This window comes from Falco cherrug, chromosome 11 (assembly GCF_023634085.1).
Source record: "Falco cherrug isolate bFalChe1 chromosome 11, bFalChe1.pri, whole genome shotgun sequence".
NCBI lineage: Eukaryota > Metazoa > Chordata > Aves > Falconiformes > Falconidae > Falco > Falco cherrug.
Window position 1 is genome coordinate 4,700,600 of NC_073707.1, and position 23,578 is coordinate 4,724,177.

The following is a 23,578-nucleotide window of genomic DNA, read 5'->3' on the forward strand; positions in this document are numbered from 1 at the left end:
GAACGAGGGTTAATTGTTGAATTCTGGAATATGGAATTTATTGCTGCCCTGCACAGGGAGCCCGGCAGCCACCACAGCTGGTGCCTGCATGAGGTGGGGGCCTGGTGCACCCACGAGAGCAGTGGGGCTGGGCAGCAGCATGGGAGAGCTCGGGCACCTTGGAGCCTCACCTCCTCACTCCCAGGCTGCTTTACTTCCTTCCCTATCCAGGTCTTCATCTTCCTCTTTGTACAGTGCATCCCTGTCCTCCTCCTCCTCCTCTTCCTCCTCTCGAGCCAGCAGCTGCTTGAAGACCTCATACTCCTCTGGGGTGGAACGGGCCAGGCTGGCCAGGAAGGCTCCCTCCGGGAGCTCCAGGATGTCCTTCAGCTTTGGGTTGCTGGTTTGGGTCTGGCTTTTGTGTGGGGTCTGGTAGAGCCCCCGCCGCTCCAGGAAGATGTGCCGGTTCCTGAGCTCGGCGAAGGGCGTTCGGAAAAGCTGGGCCTTCACCATCTCCTTCTGCTGGACCCCCATCCTGAAGTAGGCATACTAGAGGCGGGACAGGGCGTTCCAGGGTCACCGCGGCCCCGCGCGCCCCCGGCCCCGCGCGCCCCCGGCCCCGCACCTGGAAGTGGAGGTGGAGGCGGGCGGGCTCCTCCAGCAGCACGGCGGGGCAGGTCCCCAGCACCTCCTGCAGCTGCTCCGCCGTGAACAGGCACCGCTCCCGCAGCAGCCGCACGACCGCCGCCATCCGCCTCCGGGGCAGCGTGAAGAGCTGGGGGCAGCGGCTCACCGCCCGCCGCAGCCGGCCTGCGGGCACCGGGCTGAGCGGGCGGGGGGGGCCGGTGTCCCCCCGCCCCCCACCCCCCAGGCCCCGCCGCCCTACCTCCCTGCAGCCCCAGGCGCCGCAGTTCCCCGGCGCGCTCCTGCAGCTGCTCCGGCGGCAGCCGCAGCAGCTCCGGGCTCCGCTCCAGCAGCCCCAGCGCGGCCTCGGCGCTGAGCCCCAGCAGCAGCAGCTGCGCCGCAGCCGCCTCCCGGCGCTCAGGCCCGAGCCGCGGCTGGAGCCCGCGGAGCCGCCGGGCCTGCTCCTCGCTGAAGCCCATGGCCCGCAGCCCCGCCGCCTCCCCGCAGCAGCCGCGGCCCAGCCCCGGCGCCAGGCCCGCCGCGGCCGCCCGCCCGCCGCCGCGCAGCAGCAGCCCCGCCATGTCTCGGCCGCCGCGGGGAGGAGCCGGGGGGCCCCGCCGAGGCCGCGCTCCGCCCTCGCCTCGGGGCCTGGGGCCGCGCTCGACGCCCCAGGAGCCCGCGGCCGGTCCCGCGGCGCCCTCCCGCCGCTGTCCGCGCACCGGGGGCGCGCTCGGGCCCAGCGGAGCCCGCAGTGGAACAGGCGGAGCCTCCTGCCCCGCCCCTCCCCCCCCGCCTCGGTCGGGCCCACCGGCCGCTGCCGCCGGAGCGGGGCGCGGCGACGGGCAGCGCTGGCGGGGCCGGAGGGCGGGCAGCCCCCTCGGTGCCGCCGCTGGGCTGCGGAGCGCGTCGTAGCCCGGGGTCACGCAGCTGCGAGCCGGGGCCGAGGTGCCGGGGCCAAGGGCTGGGCGCGGGGGCGCCGCTGCAGGACCCTGGGGGGCTGCAGGGGCCTGAGCGCCCGGCTGAGCCGCGCAGACCTGCGGCAGCAGCGGGACAGACCCACCGCACTTGCCCCACTGCCCTCCCAGAAGCCCAGTCCCGGCCGAGCCACTCACCACGCAGGCCTGTTGCCCACACCTCAGTATTGGGAACTGGTTAAAATCCTCTTTATTGAATCTATTTCTTTTTCCCCGCTGCCTTTGCCTCATCAAAACCAAGGGCTATAGAGAGGACGGTGAAACCGATATAAGGACGAGCAGCATCCTGACCTCCTGCCGCAGCGGGAGGCTGGGTAAGGAGCCCAGTGTAACAACACTCAGGAACAGCAGGCCTAGTAAGCCAAGCAGCCTTTATTGCAGCGTTGGGGGCAGCCCCAACATAAGTGCTCCAACAACCTGGCAAACTTTTAGAGACTATGTACCATGAAGTTATACATACTCATAAAATTTCTGTGAACTCATTTACATACACATGAGATTTCCTGGAACTCATTACTATATGCAAATGTCTGGTCTGCACGCACAATCATCTTCCCTGGTGGTCTTTGGGTGGTCATTGGAGTCTTCAGATGAAAGCTTCTAGTCTTGTTTGCTGCGGCCCCTGACTGACCTTTACTTCTGCGCAAACTCAGTTCTGGGATCAGTAGACCACAGCCTGCCCGATTACTGTTCCCATCCTCTTGTAACTTTCTCATCTCTGTGGTCCTGTGCATCCCTTCTCAAGATCTGCGTTGTCTATAGGGAGATTATCTCCCCTCATCTCACCCCCATCCCTTATCCTACAACCATCCCAGCCTCTAAGTACCTAAGGTATTTACAACTACAACATCTTCCTTGGGTTTGGGGCCTTAACACTTTCATTACAAAAAAAAAAAAAAAGGGGGGGGGGCAGGCACCCCCCATCCTGCAGCTGCATCTGGTTCTGAGGCCTCTTTATGCACACAAACTCCAGCCCACAAGGAGACAAAGGCATTTATTCATTTAATTTTCAGCAAGAGTGAAACTACACATAAAAAGTAAATCCAGCCCATAAAAATATAGTTACAAATAATTTAAAGATGACATTAAAACCTTTGCCTCACAACTTTAAAACAGATCCTACATAAGAACAATAATAAATGCTTATTAGCAACAAGCTTTCCTAGAGGAATCATGCCCAGGCCAAGCAGCTCAGGGCTGCCCTGCCTACCGCTTGGTGCCAGCCACCAGATCTGTCTGCAAGAGAGAAGCAGTAGCAATCTTCCCATGAGATGGAAGCGCTTACAATTAATTCCTGTTGGTTCTTGAGTGACTGTCTGTGTCCTGCAGTAGGGGAGTTACCACTCCGTTAGTAGCGCTGCAGAGAAGGACTGCAGCGACTTCCCATGCCCGAGCCCTGGCACTCCGCAGCCGCTGCTCCTTCCCGGCGGGGAGCTGCACGCTCGCAGTCAGAAGTGTTCAAGCACGGCTCATTCTCCACGTGAGGAGCCAGGAGCCTGTCTTCGTGTATGCACCCACCAGAACTGTTTCTGAATCTGCTGCTTTCTAGGGAGAAAGACAGACAGCGAGGGGTGAGCCATAGGTCCAGCTGGCCGACAAGTGTGTCATCAAACTGAGCACATTTGGCTATTGGCGTGTGCCCGATGAGCGGTATCTCGCTAACCACAGCTCAGTCTTCTCTTATAAATCATTCCCGTGTGCTTGGTGGGACCCAGGTGAAGGAGAAAGCCTTCAGAACAACGTCTCACCTGTCTCAGCAGACACGTATACCTCTTCCCAGGTATAATCACCCAGGTTCACAGGCTGCTTCAGCCAATGATCCTCTGCTAACACTGTGAGAGTTGTGCGCCGCTCCGGAACAGGATGCAGAAGCCCAGCCATGATGTTCATGAGACCTGGGCAGAGAGAGTATTAAGAGGAATGCCTCAGGCTGTATTTTAGGCATGCTGGGAATGCAAAACACACTTCATATTCCAAAAAAGTGAAGATTTTTAATAACAAATCCTCCCTGCTAATCCCTTGTGCAGTACCTGTTCTACCAGAGTCTTAGTCACATGAGCTCTGCTCTGGAAATGATCTGACATTTCCAGGTTGTGAAAACAGAGAACGGGGCGCAGAGTTAGGACGCCCAGGAGGACAGAAGTAGAAACAAAGGCCAGCGCGGCAAGCCTGACTTGGTGCTTCCAAGCCCAGTTCTTGTCCTGCAGTCATCCTGTGTTTGATCTGCGATTAAAGGTGCACTCAGGGTTCAGGGAAAGCTTCAAGAATCTACCAGCCAATTGCAGCACCCTGCTTTACAACCATAGCGCTCCTAAGGACCCCAGAGAATTTGTTGATGAAAGTTTCTTTAGCCTAACATGCCATTAGTTTTCTATGCCTCCAACAGAAAACAGCCAGTGTATTTTTCCTGTAAGGTCAAGCCACACAATTCATTCAGAAATTATACATTAACACATTATCATCTGTCCCAAAAGTGACGTGGCATTCATTGGCAATAGTGAGATAAAACTTGCCTTAGTGTTACAAGACTGCCATGACTGATCTTAAAGTTCTTTACGAGAGTGAACCTTCCCGTCAGGCATTAGTTGTTCTGATTTTCTCAGATATAAACCTCACTGACGCTTGACAAGCTAGTAAATTGAGTCATCATAAAAAATGGGAGGCCTGGAATTTGAAACTAATGAAATATATGGCAGATAGCTGTATTCATTGCAGGCATGAAGAACTGCAGAACTTACCTGAAAAGGACACCTCGGCTAACTCTGCTTCAGTGAGCAGCTTTAAAAATCATTGCTGAGCACATTTGGAAGCATTTTTCCAGCCTTCCCCTCTATTTCTGGAGAATAAATACTGCTCATACTTTCCCAAGAGATCTGCATCTTTAGAAAAACAAATGGGAAAAATTTACCTTTTGACACAGGCCAAGGAGGATTCAGGACAGCTGCCATGGTCTCCTCCAGCTCACAGAAGGGATTCTCTCCAAATACCAGGGTATACAGCGTGACACCAAGTGACCACATCTCCAGCTCAGGGCCACAGTACCTATGCAGATATAAACCTGTGTAAACTCAGACTGCAAATACATAATTGTGTGCTAAATAAAGTAAAAAGAAAACAGGCAGTTGATAGCCCTTGTTTCCAATTTTTATTTTAACATAGGAAGCTTCAAGACTTCTAATAAGGTTCTCAGTGTTTTTGAGAAGTCTGTACTATCCTTCTCCATGAAAGAAAAACAACCAAAGAATAAGAATGGCCAACCAGTTTTGGTTGATGAGTATGTATAGTATGCAACTAGACTTCCACATGGATAATCTGGTGACGAGAACTTAAGCCACCTCCTTCTTCACCGTAAGCCAAAACTATCAAGTAAAATATTAAGTGGAATCCTTATCTTTTCCCATCCATTTCAAAACAAAAGTTATGTGGAAATAAATACTATCTAGATTTCATCTAAGAAAAAGGGGAAGTTTCTCCACACAGTAACAGGCTGAATTCCCAGGGCAGTGCTGCTTCATCTTCCATCTCGTTACCAGCAGGAACTTCCTCTCCATCTTGCATTGCTTCTGCCCCACCCCCGGTCCCTGTCCCCGTTTAAGAGGGGCTGCCTGAAGGAGCCATGAAAACAGCTGTGAAATGGGAGCAAGATAATATATTGCAAGTACAATTAATGTTTGCCACCCTGTGATGGCACGGCTTCCCTCCAGGAGCAGGTATGACACTGTCAGCCTCCAGGTGAAGAGCAGTCAGAGAAGGAGAAAATCGGGGAAAAGACAGCTAAGATTTGGGCAGCACATCCAAGATAGCAGGAAGACAAGCTGCAAAGGAAGAATCCTTGAGTCCAGAGGAGCACAAAAATCAATGGGGAGATGAACACTATCAAACTGCAAAAGTTCATACAGGGAAGCACATAGGGAAGAAGGGAAGAGACGAGCTGAGAGTGGGAGCAATACAAAACACAGACATGGTAAGGGGCAGATGCTATACAGCAATACTTGCTCATACCATCTCTCTAAAAGAGCAGCTTTTGCTAGAGACCTATCAGCACGTTCATACACAGGTATGAAGAGAAGATTAGCAAGCTGATGTACATATTACATATTACAAAAGATTAAGGAAAAGGGACACATTCAAGTCACAATACAACTCATCTAGACTCTTCTATCAGGCTGGAAATTAAAATCATAGGCTTGTTCTTGAACTCAGCTCTGCAGCAGGACAGACAGGAGTTGCAAAACACCTGACCAGAACAAGAAAGCCAGTCAACAGACTCGGTCAGAAACACTCTGTACATATTCAAGCCTTTACAAGTAATTTCTGTCACTGCAGTGCCCAACTTTATACACATTCAAACCCTTACAAGGAATTTCTGTCAGTGTGGTGCCCTAAATCTTGCTGCAGTTTTCTGTGGTTAGATAACTCTAGCAAGAGTACCAATGGCAATGCAGCTTGGCTTCTCTGTTCCAGCCCTGCACATACGTTTTTGGTGCAATGGACACAAAAATTACTTTCCAGAGGGTTACATACGGTTTGCCAGACAGCACTTCTGGTGAGCAGTATTCAATTGTCCCACAGAAGGTATAAAACAGTTTGCCAGGTTCCAGGTAGGCAGCTGAACCAAAGTCTACTAATTTGATTGTGAAATCTTCAGCAATGACAATGTTTTCATCCTTGATGTCTCTGTGAAGGATGTTTCTACAGTGGAGGTACCCAACAGCTGACACAAGCTGATAAAGGAGGAAAGAATTAGGTGTTACTACACAGAGGTGTCCTTCTGGATAATCTGCGTGGCATCACAGAGACACATCTGACAGCCACACTTTGGCTTGTTTTGACACTATATAAACAAGATAGATCCCAATTTCGGTAACTGGAAATGAACTCAGGCATGCCTGTCAGCATTGCTGCAGTGGGTGTTGCAATGCTCTTGGGAGAGAGACTTAAAAAAGCCTTTGCTTTCTTTCCTCTCACAAATGTGCAGGAAAAGGGTATGCTGTAGTCACGATGCCCTTGTTTTTTTGGTTAGAAGCATAAGCGCTTACTGTTACAGTTCTGCAGGTTACTCTATTTTTATCCCAGCTTCATCTGGAGGATCATTACACTCATTTGGAAGATATTACTGTGTGCCTCTGATACTGCAGGATGACAAAGCATTTAAAAGTGAAGATTGGTATAAATAATACAGTCACTCCTAAATTCCATTCTTCTTTCTGCACGATTCATGCTTTAGTGTCATAATTAAGAATACCATCAAAATTATATCACCTTGGAGACAATCGTGATCCCTACCGCAATACATTCGAGCAAGAAAAACAGATGGCTGAGGGAGAAAAGTTTCTATTTATACTACAAAGCTCCCTCTGCAGAGAAATACTGTAGAGGTCTGAAGTAACAAAGCACCCCTACCAGCTCAGGGTTGGTTTAGGAAAAGGGCTTACCTGTCAGAAGTTTAAAGGGACCACTGACTGCAATTTGTGAATGCACACTGCACAGCAGACACAGAGAAGGTGCATCACTTTGGTTACCAGCTTCCCTCAGCACTCCAGTGAGAGGAGTGTGGACACAGTGGTGGGTTACCAGGTGCAAAGTAATTCTTGAATACCTTAGAGCAAGGAATTTACTCCAGAACATGTGAGGGGGAATTACTTGGGGACTACTGTTGCAGTTAACTCAATGAACAAAGGACAACTCAGCTCTCAGGCAAGCTCCTGACTCACAGTAAACTACTTTGAGTTATTTTGCATTATGCCACGTTAAAATCCAAGATAACTTCTTGATTTTAAATTCTTTAAAAAGAGGAAAGCCCTTTACTACCACAACAAATCTAAACCAAGCACTGACCTAAGTGGAAGTGTGGCTTTTAGTGAGGCTTGGGGCAATTTCCATGCACTTTCCTCCTCCCACAGCAGAAGCGTGACTGCTGCGAGATGAATGGGCGTCCTGGTGACAGGTAGTGTGTGCTGCCACAATCACAGGCAAAGAGGTGATGGCTCTATAGGAAATCCTCCTATGAAATAAGGTCCTCTAAAGGTTTCTTTGTTACAAGTCTCTAGGTAAACCTTAAGAAGGTTTCTACCGGTAGCATTTCAATTAGCTAGAAATGAGCTCTACAGAATAACGAGGAAAAGTTCTGCAGGTATTGAGCATGACTCTGATTCAGCACGCCTACTGATTAGCCAGGAATTCTTTTGAGTGTAAGAGGATCCTTGTTCTTAAATTAACCAAATCTTTCCTGCATGTAGCAGCTGTACATTCCCAGCTCTCACCTGTCTGAATATATAGCTCGCTAATGGCTCATCCAAGTTGGGCTGATTATCAATGAATGTAAAGAGATCCAGACCAGACCCATGCTTCTCCATCACCAGCTGGAAGAAGTGTTCATTTTCAAATACGTCCAGCACCTATAAATAACAGACTTTTTTATTCATGTGCTTCATCTTAAAATTGCCTTTTTTTTTTTTAAACAAACACTGCTCTCCTCTTGGAGATTTAATCAACATGTATTATAATCTTTGAAGTCTCATTTCACTGAGCACAAATCTTTCTTGAAAAAAAGAGCATAATTAAAAAGGAGAGCAGAATTGAAGCCAAGAGGAATTCTCTCTCTGGGGAAAAAAAATCCAAACCCCAAACCAAAAAGGAGGAATCAAGATACGTATCCAGATTACGTACAGAACTAGTACATGGTCAGATGTAACATCATACTTCCAAGATACGCATCCTATCATCTTGAAATAACATACAGGCTTTTTTTCTGTCAAGTTACACCTTCAGATCTATGTTTGGTGTAAAAGTGTCAAGGCAAACGACAGTCTGCTGTAATATACCCTCCAAAACAAAGCAGGATTCCTTTCTTTCCTGAAAACATAGATTTAATACAGGACAATTCCTCACTCCTGAAGAGGAACGTGAGACACCAAGTACTCAAACGAACCATACAATGCAGTTCAAACTACATTCCCTCTGAGTTCACTGTACCTTAATGATACTGGGGTGCCGCAGCTTCAACAGGATTGCAATTTCTTGCGTAACTCTCCCTCGATCAGGATCATCTACCCAGCAGTCCTCAAGCACCCTCTCCTTCCAGATGAACTTTACGACAACCTACACAGAAAACAGCATTCAGCATCACCTGCAAAAGCATGGTTTTAAGTGTCTGGTAAATTAATTTCCAGGGAAAATGTTAGTGATTCATATTACTAGAAGGACAGAAGCAACCCAATGTGCATTGCTTATAGTATATTTAAACATATTTAAATTAATTTAGTCCTAGAAGCCAAATGATGCACAGAAATGGAATGTATTTATTTTCTTTTTATTGATGCTCTGAATTCCAAAGGCTTTGCCAGGCCAGCTCTCTTATCAACCCAATTACAGCAGTGGTGACTTCTGGCATAGGGGTACAGAGGAGGGAAATTGGCACTTAACATCCATGCAGAGAAACACCACAGCTTGCCTCTCAACACCCAAAATACTTCTGCTGATAAAAAGGAGGGTTTCATAACCTCAACATGTCTAGTCCACATTCTTGAGTCATGGCACGATAAAGACTTTGAAGTTTGTAATTTTCTTTAGGAACAGAAGACTAAAACCTGTCACTCTGTTAAGCTTAATGTATACTTCTTTCAACACGTTAAATTAGCTTACATGGTCAGACTTACTCTGTGCCTGTTGTCTTGGGTAACGGTTATATACTACATCAATGCAAATATTTTCCTGTTCTGTTTCCATGAAGTCAGTGATTTCAGATTTTTGTTTAAACAAAGGAAACCCCCAAACTACCAAACAGCCACTTTTAATAGTGTAGTATTGACAGAATATGTACACACTAACTTTCCAGTTTTCATCCTAAATAGTTATTGCAAGGAGATCTAAAAGAAACATTTAACCTCCTGGTGATCTTTCTTGCTCCTGGCAGTCCACACAAAGCCAAAAGACCCTTTGCCAATTAGACTGAGAGTGTTGTAATTTTTTGCGTACTCTCCCTCACACGCCCTTAATCCTGCAAGATCTTCAGCTCTTCGAGAATTCTCAAACAATGAAGTTGATCTGATGGCCTAGGTATAGATAAAAAAGCAAAAAAAAATAAAGCAAGCCACAAAGTAACATTTATAAAATCAAGTAAATAATGACGAGAAAGTACACATCTGCAAGAATAGCTGAAAGGAGTGATCTTTGTTTCTGACAGCAAGAACTGCATGTTGATGTAACCGTCACAGTATGAGACAAATCAAGTCAACAGTCAGCATTCAGCAGCTATAAATACTGCTTAATTCAGAGAAAGGTAAAGAAAACAGAAGCATATGCACCTTAGATGTTCACACAAAATTCTCTGTGCCAGTAGGATAATGAATTCATTGTGGTCTATCACCAAATGGTAATTTTATTTGATGAATAAGAAGTAGGTTACTTTCAATGTTGTAATTTTTCCAAGTAAGTGTATTCTAGATGGACAGAATTTAAAAGGTGCTGCTTTAAGCCTTGTCTATAAATTTTGCAATTTCTGTTTGCCTCAGTAAATCTAAAAAGATTTCATTTATAAAAGATATTAAATTCCCAGTGTTTTCCAAACTTTCTGGTAAAACAGCATTTTACTTCTGTAGATTGGTCTCTCAGTAGACATGAAGAGCAAACAAGTTTGAAGTAAACCCTCCTAAATTTTAACACCCCAGTAAAATTCCTAATAAGCAAACAATACATGCCTTCCTACCAAGGCCTGCAACACTGCATGAGAAATTAAACATAACAGAAGTTTTTCTCGCTCTGAGGACAGGGTTGGGATTGTTCGTTTTGGGGATTATTAGGTTTCTCCACCAAAGATGGCATCTAAAATGCGTGATCACAGAACATCTTTATGACATACACAGTATGTCATACTGAGAGGAAACACAGCAAATCTCATGGGGACATTTGTTTTGAATAATGAAATTTGAAGTTATACATGAAACAATCAGAACTGCTTATATTTTGACATATGCATGGAAGATAATTTTTTGAAAGGAAAACAAGAGCCACCTTACTACTTAGCTCTCAAAAGTCTCATCAAAAAATACTCCAAATAGGAGGTTTTGCCAATAGCCAAGCTTTTCATTCAAATACCTACTTTATCTTCCAGCTCACTAATTAAAGGCAAGGCAGGGGAGGGAAACTACATGTCTAATTTGCAGCGCATTGCATTAAGCAACAGCTTCTTGCAGTGCCAGTTTGGAACTGTCACCACTATACACATTACACATGCGGTATCTAAATATCTAGGTAATTCTCTGTTAAGGTCATTATAAAATCCAGCTATGTAAAGATCTAAGAAATGCACAGATTTATTCAAGGGATCTAGATCATCACCATTACCTATTTCAATTGATCAAAAATACTATTTTCCTCTACAGCCTTGGTCAAAGTCCTGTCAGTTTTACATTCCACTACTAACCAAAAGCAGGCCTGAGCAGTTCTGTGTTCGGGTTTGACAGCACTGACATGTACCTACTGCTCAGCTGTGTGGTGTTAGCTTTCTATACACCATCCTGAATGCAGCCTCTCAGGAGGCAGCTAAAAACTGCAGGTTTCTTTTGTTGACACAAGTCAGTCAATGGAAGTTTTCAACCTAATATTTCCTTTCTAAATAACGTTGTGTCATTGGTGCCAGTGTGATTAGATTGCTGCAAACTTCTATTGTAGATGTACTTAAACCAGCCTAAGGACAAATTTAAAATTAGGTGCTTTCATTGTACTACACCAAGACAAACACACGCTACCAGAAATGTTACAAAACAGCAATCTGAAATATTTCTTTTGACATAAAACTGGTGAAACAAAGTAACAGCAATATCCATCCACCACCTCACAACATTATTTTAATCTGAAAATCTTTTCAACTTTAGCTTCAGCTTAACAGTCAAACAAGGAGAGAAATGCTCAATATTATACCATAGTAGGATTTCTTACTTCTCCAAGACTATTTGTGGAAAGATCGGCAATAGAGTCAGCAGAGCTTGCTAGACTGGAAAGCAAAAGCTGAGTCTTTGCTACCACTTCCTTCTGGCTCTGTAGAAGGTCTTTCACCACCCAGACACAGAAAAGTACGGTAGGGTCCTGCAGCTCTACCTGTTTCACTTCAAAGAGTATACCTGTAGAAACAGGTGAGGAAGTTAAAATGGTAGAATGAAACTTTAGTGTTGAACCACAGACAGTTTAGCTCAAAATTCCGAGTTCTTAAAGTGAATTACTCCATTATTTATTTGGGGAACACCTACTCAGCAAGGAATCATCTGATGGGCTGACAACAGCACAGCTATTACTTGGCAGCTACCCCCATAGTTCCCAACCCCCTGCAGAAACTTGTCAGTGCCCAATTGTGATTATTAATCTCACATTGTTATTCTAAATTACAAAAAATCAGGAATTTTATACAACAAGCCACTGAATCCAGCTGAAGGAGTGAATGAAATACATTCCATTACACAATTTTCATACAAGTCTGTTCAGGAAAAGTTATCAGGTTCAAATTTTTTAATTGTGCTTTAAAAATATTTCTGACTATTCAGTCTGGATTAATTTCTTAGTAATTTTGTATTTTATACCACCTGCTTTTCTAATACCCCCTGAGTAGACTTAAATACAATTTTATCTTCTAGATGCTAGAGAGCTTCTTCCTTCCTCTCCACTGTGAGCTTCTAACCAGAACTGTCTGCCTCCTGCAAAAATGTAGGTGAAAAAGAGCACCCCTCATTAATTTTGGGAAGGGGAGAAACAGGTTTAACTTACTTAATTGTGAACCATCTCTGTGACGGCAATTCCCAGTGTAGCTGCCTTCCAGAATCTCCAAGGTCAAAGGATCTGCTGGATTCAGCCTTCTTTCTTGTCTCACCGGGGTCGATGTTACTTTTATCGCCATATTTTGCTGGCCATGCAACTGACAGTCTTCTTGAGGACTACCTTTGCCCTTCAGTATGTTTCTGTTGATGTTGTCACCCATGGGCTCTTGTACAAGAGTTTCTGGCTTCTCAAGAAACACTTTTGAGGATTCTTCAGAGTTTTCTAAATGCCTTTGGGAGGCCAGCAACCCAGAACCATCTTCTACAGCAACACCATTCAACAGATCCTTTTCTTGCCCTGTTGAAAAGGCACTGTTACTTGGAGTTCGCATACAGTCCACAGCTGAGTCTGCTGCATTAGAGAAAGATGTTCTTACAGGAGCTGCAGTAATACCTGAACGATTGTCGGAGTTCCCCTTGACATCAGCATTCAGATTCAGTACCTCAAGACCACAGCAAACACAGTTCAGCTCAGTGTCTGATTCTTTAACATCTTCAGAGGTTGTGGCAACTCCTGGTGCAGAAGCACTGCAACCCATTTTATTTCCTGAGCAAACATTATGGATAGTGTGTGTTCCGTTTGCAAAGAAGGATGAAGCATCATTTAGCAGGCAGTTTTCAACAACAACGTGCTCAAGGCTGGCATGTTTTGCATCATACAAGTTTGGTTTTGACAACTGCCCTTTAACCATGTGGCTTTGGAAGTCTTGTCTGCAGTCCACTGTGGTCCCAGACCACGGCTCATCTATTGTCGGTGTTCCAGGTGAGTTACAAGTAACATCAGAAGGCAGCTTAACCAGGCCATAGGATGCAGTACCTAGATTGTCTTCTAGCCTAGAACAGACAACAAGGCAACATTTACTGAAGAAGCCTGTCCCCAGGCATCAGTGTGGTGCTGATGCTTCAGCATTTCATATGGTAACCTACAGATATGCTGACAATTTACTTCCTTGAGTTCTTGACGATGAACTTGTAACTGGTTAGACAAGACACTAGTGTCACTGGCATTTCAATCTTAGATGCACCACATACTGCACTGTCACTGCTTCTTACTAGAATCTTCATGTTCTGACTTAAACCCAACTGTTCTGAATCAAATGACATGGGAGAGTGCCTCGCAGAGGGTTTGAGAATTATTTGATCCTGCAGTTTCCACTGTTCTACGCTGTTCCACTGCTCTGATTCTGTCAAGCCAAGTGTCAGGGTAAGACTCTCTATGGTGGGCTGACAGTCCATTGGTGGCAATGCTGTCTTCACTGCAAGGATTCAAAGTTATTAGTAATATAATGATGACAAAAGGATGAGAAAACCATCATACTGCATACCACCCGTTCTTCTGTTACTATGGTCACTATTTAAAACATGCACTAATTGTTTTATTCTAAAGTTTAAAAGAAAAAGGCAGAAAGCTGTTGGCACAGGCATCCAAAATCCTAATAAATTCCATCTTGACCAAAGAAGAGCAGGTACACTCAAATGGCACTCTTTCCCTATGGATTACTTCCTTCTCTAGCTTAATTTCTAAATATAGATCATTTACCACAACAAAAAAAACCATACATGCGGCAGGATACTTACAACCCTGAGAACAGAAGATCCCTTGTCTGTCCAACAGAAGATGGATGTCCCCATCCATCAATGTAAACATGGTTCAACGAAGCCCATACCACAAGGTATTTTACAAACATTTCTATTAGTGCAAATGCAGAGTAGAAAAAACAATCCATGCAGCAGAGCACTTACAATCCAAGTATGATGTGAGAGACATATCCAGGAGAGGACAAGGAAACAATGAGACTGTCAGTCTCCTTAAAAAGCAACAACAACTGTGCGGTAATAGTTTATATATTAAAATGGGCAGTAAATATTTTCTGAGGGTTAGAATTGTTAACGTGGAAGGCTTCAAATTTGACTTAAGATAAACTATATGCATCATATAGGTACCTGTGCAGAATTTCTGACCTTGTAACAGGAAAAAGACCTGGAAATGTACAGTAAAAATGGCTGAAGTAACACAGTACCCTGTTTTAATGGATGACCTGCCAGTTACACCAAGCACTGGAAGGAATAACATTTAGAATTCATTCCAGGTAACCTGGCTTCAGCATAACACCAGCTGGCAGATATCACAGGAGATAAACATCCACTGTTTCTGATCTAGCAAGCATAGAGCCTAATTACTTTCCCTAATCTGGGTGAAGTATTTAGTCCCTTTAGAGATGGAACCTCTGTAACTTTACAATTGTAGGTTGTACAGATCTAAACAAAAAATCTGAAAGTAGGCAAAACACAATCTGTCTTGCAAATGGTGCTCAGATTCTGAAGAGAGCAAAATGTGGAAGGCTCTTGTTACACCTTCCCACAGACATCACAGAGGTGAAAAAACAGTTTTTGCTGGCGATTACCACCACGGCTCTTCATTTTTCAAAGTGAATATGCAGTCTGTGAAATGCCTACCTGTTAGAAGGTGTGGATACCATTTCAGGAGGTGAGGGAGTAGAAAAGAAGTTAGTCCCATTCTTTTGTTTAGTCTCGTCATGTATTAATTTGTTATCTTTGTGTCTATGTTTCAATTTCTGCTCTTCATCTCTTGAGGGTAGGCTTGCCAAAGATGCAGCCAAGAAGCTGCTGTCTGTACCAAACAAGAAATAAAACGATACCAATTTCATCTTTTATGTTTAGGCTTCAGAGACTACAGTGATTAAAAACGATCTTGGAACTGCCTTGGTCTATCTCAACCCTATGGAACTGAGTATAAAAGATGTGGTTAAGGCAAAGTGGTCCAAATATGAGCACTCCACTCTACTGGAGAAATCCACTCCATTCACCTGAGAAATCATCACATGCAGGAATCTAATTTGCTAAAATTTGCATTCCTATCAAAGCTCTTGGACATGTATTAGCCTTCTGGGTTAGCTACTGGGATTGAAGTTAAGAGACCTAAAAAAAAGGCCAATGACTGGAATTAAAGTGATCATACAAATTGCAGCAGGAAAAAAAAAAAAAAAAAGCCCAAAACACACATACATTCCCCATTTCAAACACTTAAAATGAAAAGGTTTAGACTGCACTTATATAACTCACTGAAACTGCAAGACAAAGAAGTATACAGTCTAAACATTTAAGAGAAAGATTAAGACAAAAACTACTTTCCTTCCCCAGTGGCAACAGATCAAAAGTGAAAAACACAGGTTTGCAAAGTGAAGTAACCCAAGTATTGTTGCTGCAGAAGGTGGCAACGAGTGAACAAATCTAGATTCAGGTCTAGAGCAATCCTTCCACTTAGTAAAGGCTGAATGCCAACAATGCTTCCTCACTAAAGAACTGAATTAGATTCACTCTTGGATTAGAGGCATCACTTCACCAAAAAATTACCTAAGAAACTGCACACTGTCTACTAACTCTTCTTTGTTCCAGTAGTGTGCATTGGTTTCAATGCAGCTGTGCATTTCTTAGCAAAGAGAAAAAGAAAATTGGAAAAAAAACCAACAACAAAGGAGACAAAACCAGCACAAAAGATCTCTTGCAATACAGATGGAAGTATGGACTTGTGTTCTCTGCTATGGGCAGCGCTAGCTGGAAAAACAGATTTGGAGACATGAAGCTTTCTTGCTTCTGCTTATTCCTGTTACGTTCAGCGAAATATAATTTTGATAAATTATTTGTAAATGCGGCAATCTGCATCAGAAGACTATGTGATGCCTCCTAACTGAAACATCACAGCAACATGACATTGAATATTAACCAGCAACATGAGACAATTCAGAAGAATATTAGTATTTTCCCTTAAAAGAGTAGTCCTAAGTACAGCTCTGCAGCAATACTGTCACAAATGCTATATTTTACATGCCTTAAAATACTCAGAGATCCTAACAGGGGAGGGAGGGACAGGGAAGTGCTTGTTAAGTACAAAGCATTCTCTATTAACAGCGTAGTTTCCAACTTGGGCATTCAGTTTCATCTTCTTAGCAACAAAGAGAGAAACACAACCTTAAGTGAACAATTCTGTTTACCTTGGGTTATAGTGGAAATCCAATTTAAAACCTGCATGGAGGTGCATTACATTTACAAAGCATGCTCCCGTGTTCATAGGCAAATCTCTCGCCTCTCATTATTTTACCTTTGTCACAGCAGCCAGAGCCATTTGTATGGCAGGCAGTAACACCTTCAAAGATGCACTCACTCTCTGTCCCTCTGGAGTCGTCAAGAGGAGGTAACAGCAAAGAACAACCACTGCTTCTCTCCATGTTGTTATAGAAACCAGGGATCAGGAACATAATGTTCTAAAACACAGAACAAAACCTTATAAAGCTGAGCTGGCTCTCAAAGGTTGGGGGCAAATGCTAAGAGTCCATGTTTGTGAACCTGATCCTCATGGATAGCCAGGCAAAAGTGATCAACATGACTATGGAGAACATGTATGTGTGCAGCTTGCTTTAGGCTACTTGAAATCCACACCAGCTCCTCAGCAGTGCAAGACTTCGCAATTACAACAAGGGAATCTGCATATCTTACAGCTTACTCGCTGAATACGCAGAACACAGAGGTTTTGTGACAGACAGGAAGGAGTGTAAAAGACGACTTTACAATTCCAATGGATATGCTGGCAGACACAGCAGTCTTCTGGGAGGAATTAAAACTCATATCTTACCTTTCCCAACAGTTCTTTCTTCTCATAGCCAAACAGCATTAAAGCAAAACTATCCTTGATGCCACAGATGGTTCCATCTGACTGGACAGTAATAAGACCACTGATGGTGGAGAAAACCACAGCTGTAGCAGAGTAATGACCGCCTGTGAAAGTGCCAACTTCTTCCGTCTGCAGAACACCATCTTTCTGTTCTGCTACTTGGCTCTCCTCCAGAAGGCTTACTTGCAGCTTTAAACTGAGAGGAAACATGTTACCCTCTCTGGACTGGCCTACAGCTTGCTGGATCCTGAGGTTCTAAATTAAAGCAAAAAACAAAAACCAGATAGAAAACCTCTAACTAACCAAATGTTTTTGTTTTATTTCAGTATTCACATAAAATTACACAGGAACATCCTCTGGAAAAAGGAGCAGAAAAAGAAAAATGAACCAGTCCTGTGAGTATCAAAGTGAACAAAGTCTGGTCTTCTAAGGATTTGGAATCCAGTGTTGAATATCCTGATGACGAAACCAGGCAAGTCCATGCTGCCGCTTTTCAGCAAACAAGGCTTTAGTAAGGCCTCTTTCAACTACCTAGCTGCCTGTTTTCATTTGCAAGATTTGGGTATTCTTTAGTTTCACTCCTCAGACAGACATGACTGAAACAGACTAAAGAATTCAAAATAATTTTAGGGAGCTGACATAGACAGCATGTTTTCTTAAAAAGCCAGGACTGGAGAAAAATGTCTTTCACCAGGACAGATTCCACAGTGAGAGGTCAGGGTTTGGTTTCATTTTTAGTTAGGAAATACTCAGACAGCAGCTCCACAAGTAAGCAGCACACCCTTTTTCAGGAGACTTACACTTCTCTCTGAAAAGGCTTTCTTCTGTTATGTAAGGAGGGAAAACAGTGTGCACGTGTTCCAAATGGGAAGGGAATGGAAGAACCTGGCTGGTGCTTATACTATACCTTTGGGATTTTTTTGCCTAGAGGAGGTATCTGCACAGAAGGAATCAAGTCCTTTATGTGTAGCCCAACTACTTCTTCCAATGTTGGGTAGCCATGGAGATGTGCAAAAAGAAGGTCACATGATGTAATCTTTCCCTTGGGAAGAAAATTTACAGGACTATTTTAATTTTATCATTTTAGCCACAGTCCACTCAATCCTTTAACAACAATTTCTGCAAATATCTAAGCAAATGGCAAGAATGAAACTGCAAGTTTCATTCTGCAGTCTCTCTGTGGATACAACTAATTCAGTAAAAGCAGACATAGCATAATGCAATACTTCTCCAACATTGCCATGTAGAGCCTGCCCCTTGCCACAGGGGAGAGGCAGGGGAGTCCAACGAACTTCCCAGAACTTTTCCTCAGCAAGCTGATCCCTTCACAAGGGCACCCCTGCCATGAATAACCAACCCCCTGTAGAACTGTCACTGTTCAAGACTAAGATTTCCCCAGAAGACAGACAATGTATTTTAATGTGACTTGTCGAATATGTCAACATGAGCTTCATGGGAGATATATGCACAGGTCCTACACTGTGCAGTCCCAGTCTCAGTCAGTGCTATGTACACCTTCGTGTTCACAAACAGTACTGTGCCTACTGGCTTTTAGACATGTTCCATTCCCACAAACTCTCACAAACTGTCGTCTCATTTGATCATTAGGAAAACACTCACATCAACCCTGAAGGAAACAGAAGCTGAAAGTCTTTCAACTGGTTCCAGTACAACCACACAACACGGGTTCTCCTTGCTTCTTATTTTCCTCAGCCAGACGGAGACAGGGATCTTCTCGTTGAGACGGCCTACAATATCTACCTTTCCAGAGGATTCAGAGTTGTAGTCATAATTTACTAAGACTGTGGTTACTTCGCAAGAATTTCAAACAAGAATAAAATATTAAACCAAGATATCTCCCTGTCATTGTTAGAAAAATACTGTTTCTTGACTACTTACTAGTTTTTTATTGGAAGAAACATAGTGTTAAGATAGCGGTGAAAAAGTTTGCAAATAATTCATTGCTCATACACAAAATGTCATTGCTTTTGTATCTTCTCCCCCTGGTCACGAAGACTAAAGGCATTTCCTTCAGCATAATAAATGTGCCAATCCAATACCTTGTGCCAGAGAGAAATGCCTTTCAGAGATGCCTTATTTTTAAGGGCTGCCCCACGGTGCTAATGAATACTCCACGTTAGTAACATAGTTCTTACTTTCAGCTGCAAGAATAGCAGTTTAATTTCTTATGGGAGGAGATTCTTCTCAAATCAGAAAATGTTTATTCATCTTATAACCTGCCATGTTTCATATCAAGCTTTTTATCATTTTTACATGATCTTGATAGAATGGGTTTAAGAATTACGCAGTGACTCCTATAAAGTACTTGGAATAGCTGCAGCTTAGAATTTGTGCCTTTGTCAGACATTTAACTTTAATCCTGGATTACACAGAATCAAACTTAGATATTGCACCCCCCACCCCCCCATCCAATTGAGTAATAGGAAGATCAAGCTCTGAGATGCTGACACTTTCAGTATAAAAATAAAACACCAGGAAGAATATGAGCTCATTTTCCAAGTATCTGCTAGTGACAGCTCACAACAGCAGCAAAAGAAAATAATTTTGTGACGTTTCTCATGCAGTTCTCTTATAAACAACCCCACTACAGGCAAAGTATCAATTCTACTCTTTCGCACCAATTAGGGTGTTTTGGCACAGACATTTCACAGTATTTGACTGACTTGTAACTTCTTAATATTCACAATCCAGTTTAAGATAAATTTTCAAATAATTTTTAAAAGACCAGACAATCGGGAACTTTTCCTTAACAGGTTTTTCCATGTTAAGCAATTACAAATAAATGTATTTATTCTTTTTTATTATCTTTTTTTTTCCCAATCTGATGTCCTTTAGGTTCTGATTTGGTCAAGTCACCATGACTATAGAAGTTGGCAGCTGCAAGGCTCTCACAGCTGTCTCCCAAGCCATCTTTTGCCCTCTAAATTCTCAAATCTGCAAACTTTTAATTTAATTAGTTCTACAAATGAAATAATTGCCAAATGCCCACGAAGTTAAATATATCAGGAAATGATACTGAAAATGTCAAAACCAACCCAACCCCAAAACTCCAAACCAAAGCCTACAATAACTCCTTCAACATTTCACATACCACAGTTCCTGAAACCACCGGTGAACTTTCTTCTGTTTCTATGTACTCCTCACCCACTGCTTCCCATACCTCTTGACTGGATTTGGATATCAAGTGGGACAGCTTTTTACCAATGAGTTCCTGGCTGCTACACCCAAGCAGCTTGCAGGCTTTGTCATTAGCCACTAGGATCTAGAAAAGGAGAAAAAACCCCAACCAAAACAAAAGAATAAAAGCCCTAGGTTTTGTTAATAGATCATCATCTCATAGTGTTGCTTTAATGTCATTATAATATCCCTTCCTCTTGGTGGAAATGGGGTGGTTCTTTAAAATTTTGATTTTTTCAAAAACAGTTCACTAAAGCTTTATTCTAGGACATCCCTTTCCTACGCATCTTCTTGGTTAAGAGGGTTTGAGACATTGCTTTCCTTGTAGGTTTCCTGCTTTCTTTTAACTGTAAATGATTACACCCATGAAGGCAAAATCACCAAGTTGTATTTGCAAGCAAGGCCTGGGCAAGCCACAAAATTTTGCCCACAGCTGAAGGCAGGCAGTAATTCCACCAGCTATTGACATATTAAGCCTGTGTTACAGAGCAAGTCAGGATTATTTAATGCCTTTAAGGTGGGTAAGCCTGAGCTGTCAGTTCTAGCTAAAAGTGGCACAGCTCTTTCAAGTTTTCAGTACTCAGTTTTATATTAATTTACTCTCATGGCAGAAACAGAGAAATTCTCTCCCTCCCAGTGCAAAAAGGCATATTTACTGGGGCAGACTGAGACTTAGTGCCATCACAAACCCATCCCAGGGCTGGCACTTAACAGACAGAAGACCTGAAGCACATTCTGCTTTTCCTTTCTTCCCTCATGCCACTTCACAGCTCATTCTTCTTTATTCCTTTTTTCTGTTTGAAAAAAGATTCAAGACATCTGTGCTTCTGCTACTGTCTTGTATATTTTGCTAAGTACAACCTGCAATGGAAATAAATGTGTTGTCATTCTCCAGAAGACTACTGAGCTTGAGCAGACTATAAAATGCCTTCATGACGCTCTGATTGCCTGCAGATACACATAAGAATAACAGGCATTTTAGCCTGTCTGATGTCACACAACCTATACCAGTCATGGCCTGCTTAGTTTAGCAGTTACTACTGCAAATACCTCTGTTGTGTTGACATCCACAGTGAAGATGGCTTTGTTTGGATTGCGTGCAGCAGTTGAGAGGTGCTGGCTGGATTCCTCCACAGTGAGGGCATGCAAAAAGGAGCAAGAAGCAGAACTTCCAACAAAAGTGGAGCGAGAGGCAGAATCCCACCGAGCCCATGAGTTACCACTTTTGCTGGTACAAATGTTACGAGCTGCCAGTGAAGACAAACAGTAAGAGTTCCACTTCTCCCCTGTGAGAAGATAAAAGATCAGCTATGTAGCTGTAACAGTCTATGACAGGAGTATTAAGAGGAATGGATAAAAAAATTAGTTGTCAGCTGAAGCAACTTTCAAGTAGTCCCAGAATATACGCTTCTAGATTTGTAAAAAAATTACAAGAAAATACAAATCAATGAAACCGAAGAAAACAGAAACAATTCTAATAAACATATCTTGAATGACAGCCACTGGAACAATTAAACTCTGTCCATAGCCTAGAAAAACATTGCCAATATCCGTAAGATTCAAGCAGACTAGTTAACTTCTATTTTTCTTTAACTTTTCACTTAACAGATTTTAAAAGGGTTTAAAATCTTTCAAGTTAAAATTGAAACTGTTATTAAATATAATTTAGTAAGTGTTCAAGCTCTTGTTAAATACTGTATTAGTCGGAAGCCAGTTAATTAACTGCTCACAAGATAAGACACTAAAACACCTGAGCCCACACCTATGTTTTATGTCACACAATGCCAAGCGATTGTACTAAAATTTTCAAAGGTTCTGTTTGTAAAAAATGTTTCTTTGGCAAGTGGCATCAGCAGCCAAATGCCATCACTCCACTCCCAAAACACGAAGCAGCTTTGAAGGTTTAGCAGTACTCGAAGAAGCATCACGAACAACTCCTCACAAGGACATCTCTGCATTTATGCATCGCATACAGTATGAATATGCTCACCACAATAAAACAGGGAGACCAGTATCTGGACGCATTGTAAACTGCAAGGTTCTTCCCCTCCTAACAGAATCCAGCATAACAATATCTTTCTCCTCATTTGGGGATTTTTCATGGTTCAGATAATAATACAAGATGGAGGGCAGTCCAGTGGAAGCCAATAAAGGTTGCCCAGGGACAAATACAAGTGCAGAGCACCTATTCAGCAACACATCCCCTGTAAACTCTCCCAGCTTGCAGTAATCTATGGCTCAGAGGCTTACTGAACAAGCACTTTCTGACAGCTATTTATTGCTATTACCCCTAGGTTTGAGGGAGGGGAAGAGGAAGATCTGAAACACATCACCTTCACTGATGACACATGAGCTCAATCTCAAAATACGGTGCTCACCACACAGAGATGCTTTAAGCCGGCAGAGTTCAGAAAGCTGACTTTTCCTGCTTTTGCGGGCCCAGGGGTAGGATCTACTTAGCTTATCGGAGCTATTCAAGTGAGTAAGGACTAGGCCTACTGATGGAGGCAGAAGGCCCCCTTCAGAAGGGCTGTAAGCCTTGGCTGCCATGATCACGCTCTGGTTGCCTAGGGAGCCACCACCTGTAAGAGAAGCACAACAAATTCAGTCAGCCTTACAGCCAGGCACTACCGCTCAGGACGCTGGCAGGTAGCGATGTGTTCGAAGGCAAAGCATAGCCCTGTAAGTTATGGCAAGACTGCCGCTTGCTCTTGCGCGTCCTGATCAATGATCAACATTTGGCCTGTGGCGTTAAAGCAAAGCTGGCTCACGCTGGCCACCGTCCTGCCCGCGGGCACGGGATGCCCGTGACTGGCAGGACGTGTCCACCGTATTTCCGTAAGACCTACCAAGCACCCAGTCAGCACGTTCCTGCTCGCTTTAAAAGTGAAAGCTCTCGTGAGGAAGCAAGTGTAGCACAGCCTCCTGCCCACCCAGGGTGCCGCCCGCACCGCCCAGCCTCCCGGGGCTGCAGCCCCAGCCCGCCTGCCCGGCCCCGGACCCGGCCCCACCAGGACAGCCACAGCCACCCCGCCGCTGCTCCAGGCGGCCGCCGCACCACCGGCGGGCGCGAGGAAGTAAGGGGCGGGACTCGGCAACAAGCGCCACCCAATAAGCGAAGGCAGCAAGAGAGCGGCACGGGGAAGAGCCAATGGAGTGCCGGCGCGGGAGGAGGCAAAACTGATCCGGAGTCAGCCCCGCGGCGCCCTCCGGCCTCCCCTTGCCCCACTGCCGCCAGCAGTGCCCTGCTTCGGGCCGCCGGCCCCAGGCCGCCCCGGCCGGGCTCCCCGCTCCAGCGGTGGAAG

At 44.2% G+C, this 23,578-nt stretch overlaps 2 protein-coding genes across 4 annotated transcripts; both read right to left on the reverse strand.

Moving 5' to 3' along the window:
• Positions 1 to 21: 21 nt before the first annotated feature.
• On the reverse strand, positions 22 to 1,345 carry MTERF4 (mitochondrial transcription termination factor 4). The gene is made up of 3 exons (XM_055723754.1): positions 866 to 1,345; positions 605 to 789; positions 22 to 528 (listed from the first exon to the last, which is right to left on the reverse strand). The coding sequence occupies exons 1-3, from the start codon at positions 1,182 to 1,184 to the stop codon at positions 175 to 177; spliced, it is 858 nt and encodes a 285-aa protein (XP_055579729.1). The 5' UTR covers positions 1,185 to 1,345; the 3' UTR covers positions 22 to 174.
• A 1,209-nt stretch (positions 1,346 to 2,554) lies between these two features.
• Positions 2,555 to 23,304, reverse strand: PASK (PAS domain containing serine/threonine kinase). 3 transcript variants are annotated; one of them, XM_055723263.1, is made up of 18 exons: positions 23,275 to 23,304; positions 22,652 to 22,855; positions 21,324 to 21,559; positions 20,188 to 20,358; positions 18,696 to 18,836; positions 17,983 to 18,117; positions 17,037 to 17,330; positions 16,506 to 16,668; positions 14,843 to 15,017; positions 12,336 to 13,219; positions 11,499 to 11,698; positions 9,464 to 9,631; positions 8,553 to 8,678; positions 7,841 to 7,975; positions 6,102 to 6,301; positions 4,486 to 4,619; positions 3,326 to 3,472; positions 2,555 to 3,122 (listed from the first exon to the last, which is right to left on the reverse strand). In XM_055723263.1, exons 2-18 carry the CDS (start codon positions 22,821 to 22,823, stop codon positions 2,926 to 2,928), a joined length of 3,678 nt encoding a protein of 1,225 aa, XP_055579238.1. In that variant the 5' UTR covers positions 22,824 to 22,855; positions 23,275 to 23,304; the 3' UTR covers positions 2,555 to 2,925. The 3 variants fall into 3 exon arrangements, with proteins under 3 accessions (XP_055579238.1, XP_055579239.1, XP_027656901.2); XM_055723264.1 differs by lacking the exon at positions 23,275 to 23,304 and having other exon boundaries at positions 12,336 to 12,683; positions 12,780 to 13,219; positions 22,652 to 23,189; XM_027801100.2 differs by lacking the exon at positions 23,275 to 23,304 and having other exon boundaries at positions 11,517 to 11,698; positions 22,652 to 23,189.
• Between the last annotated feature and the right edge of the window lie 274 nt (positions 23,305 to 23,578).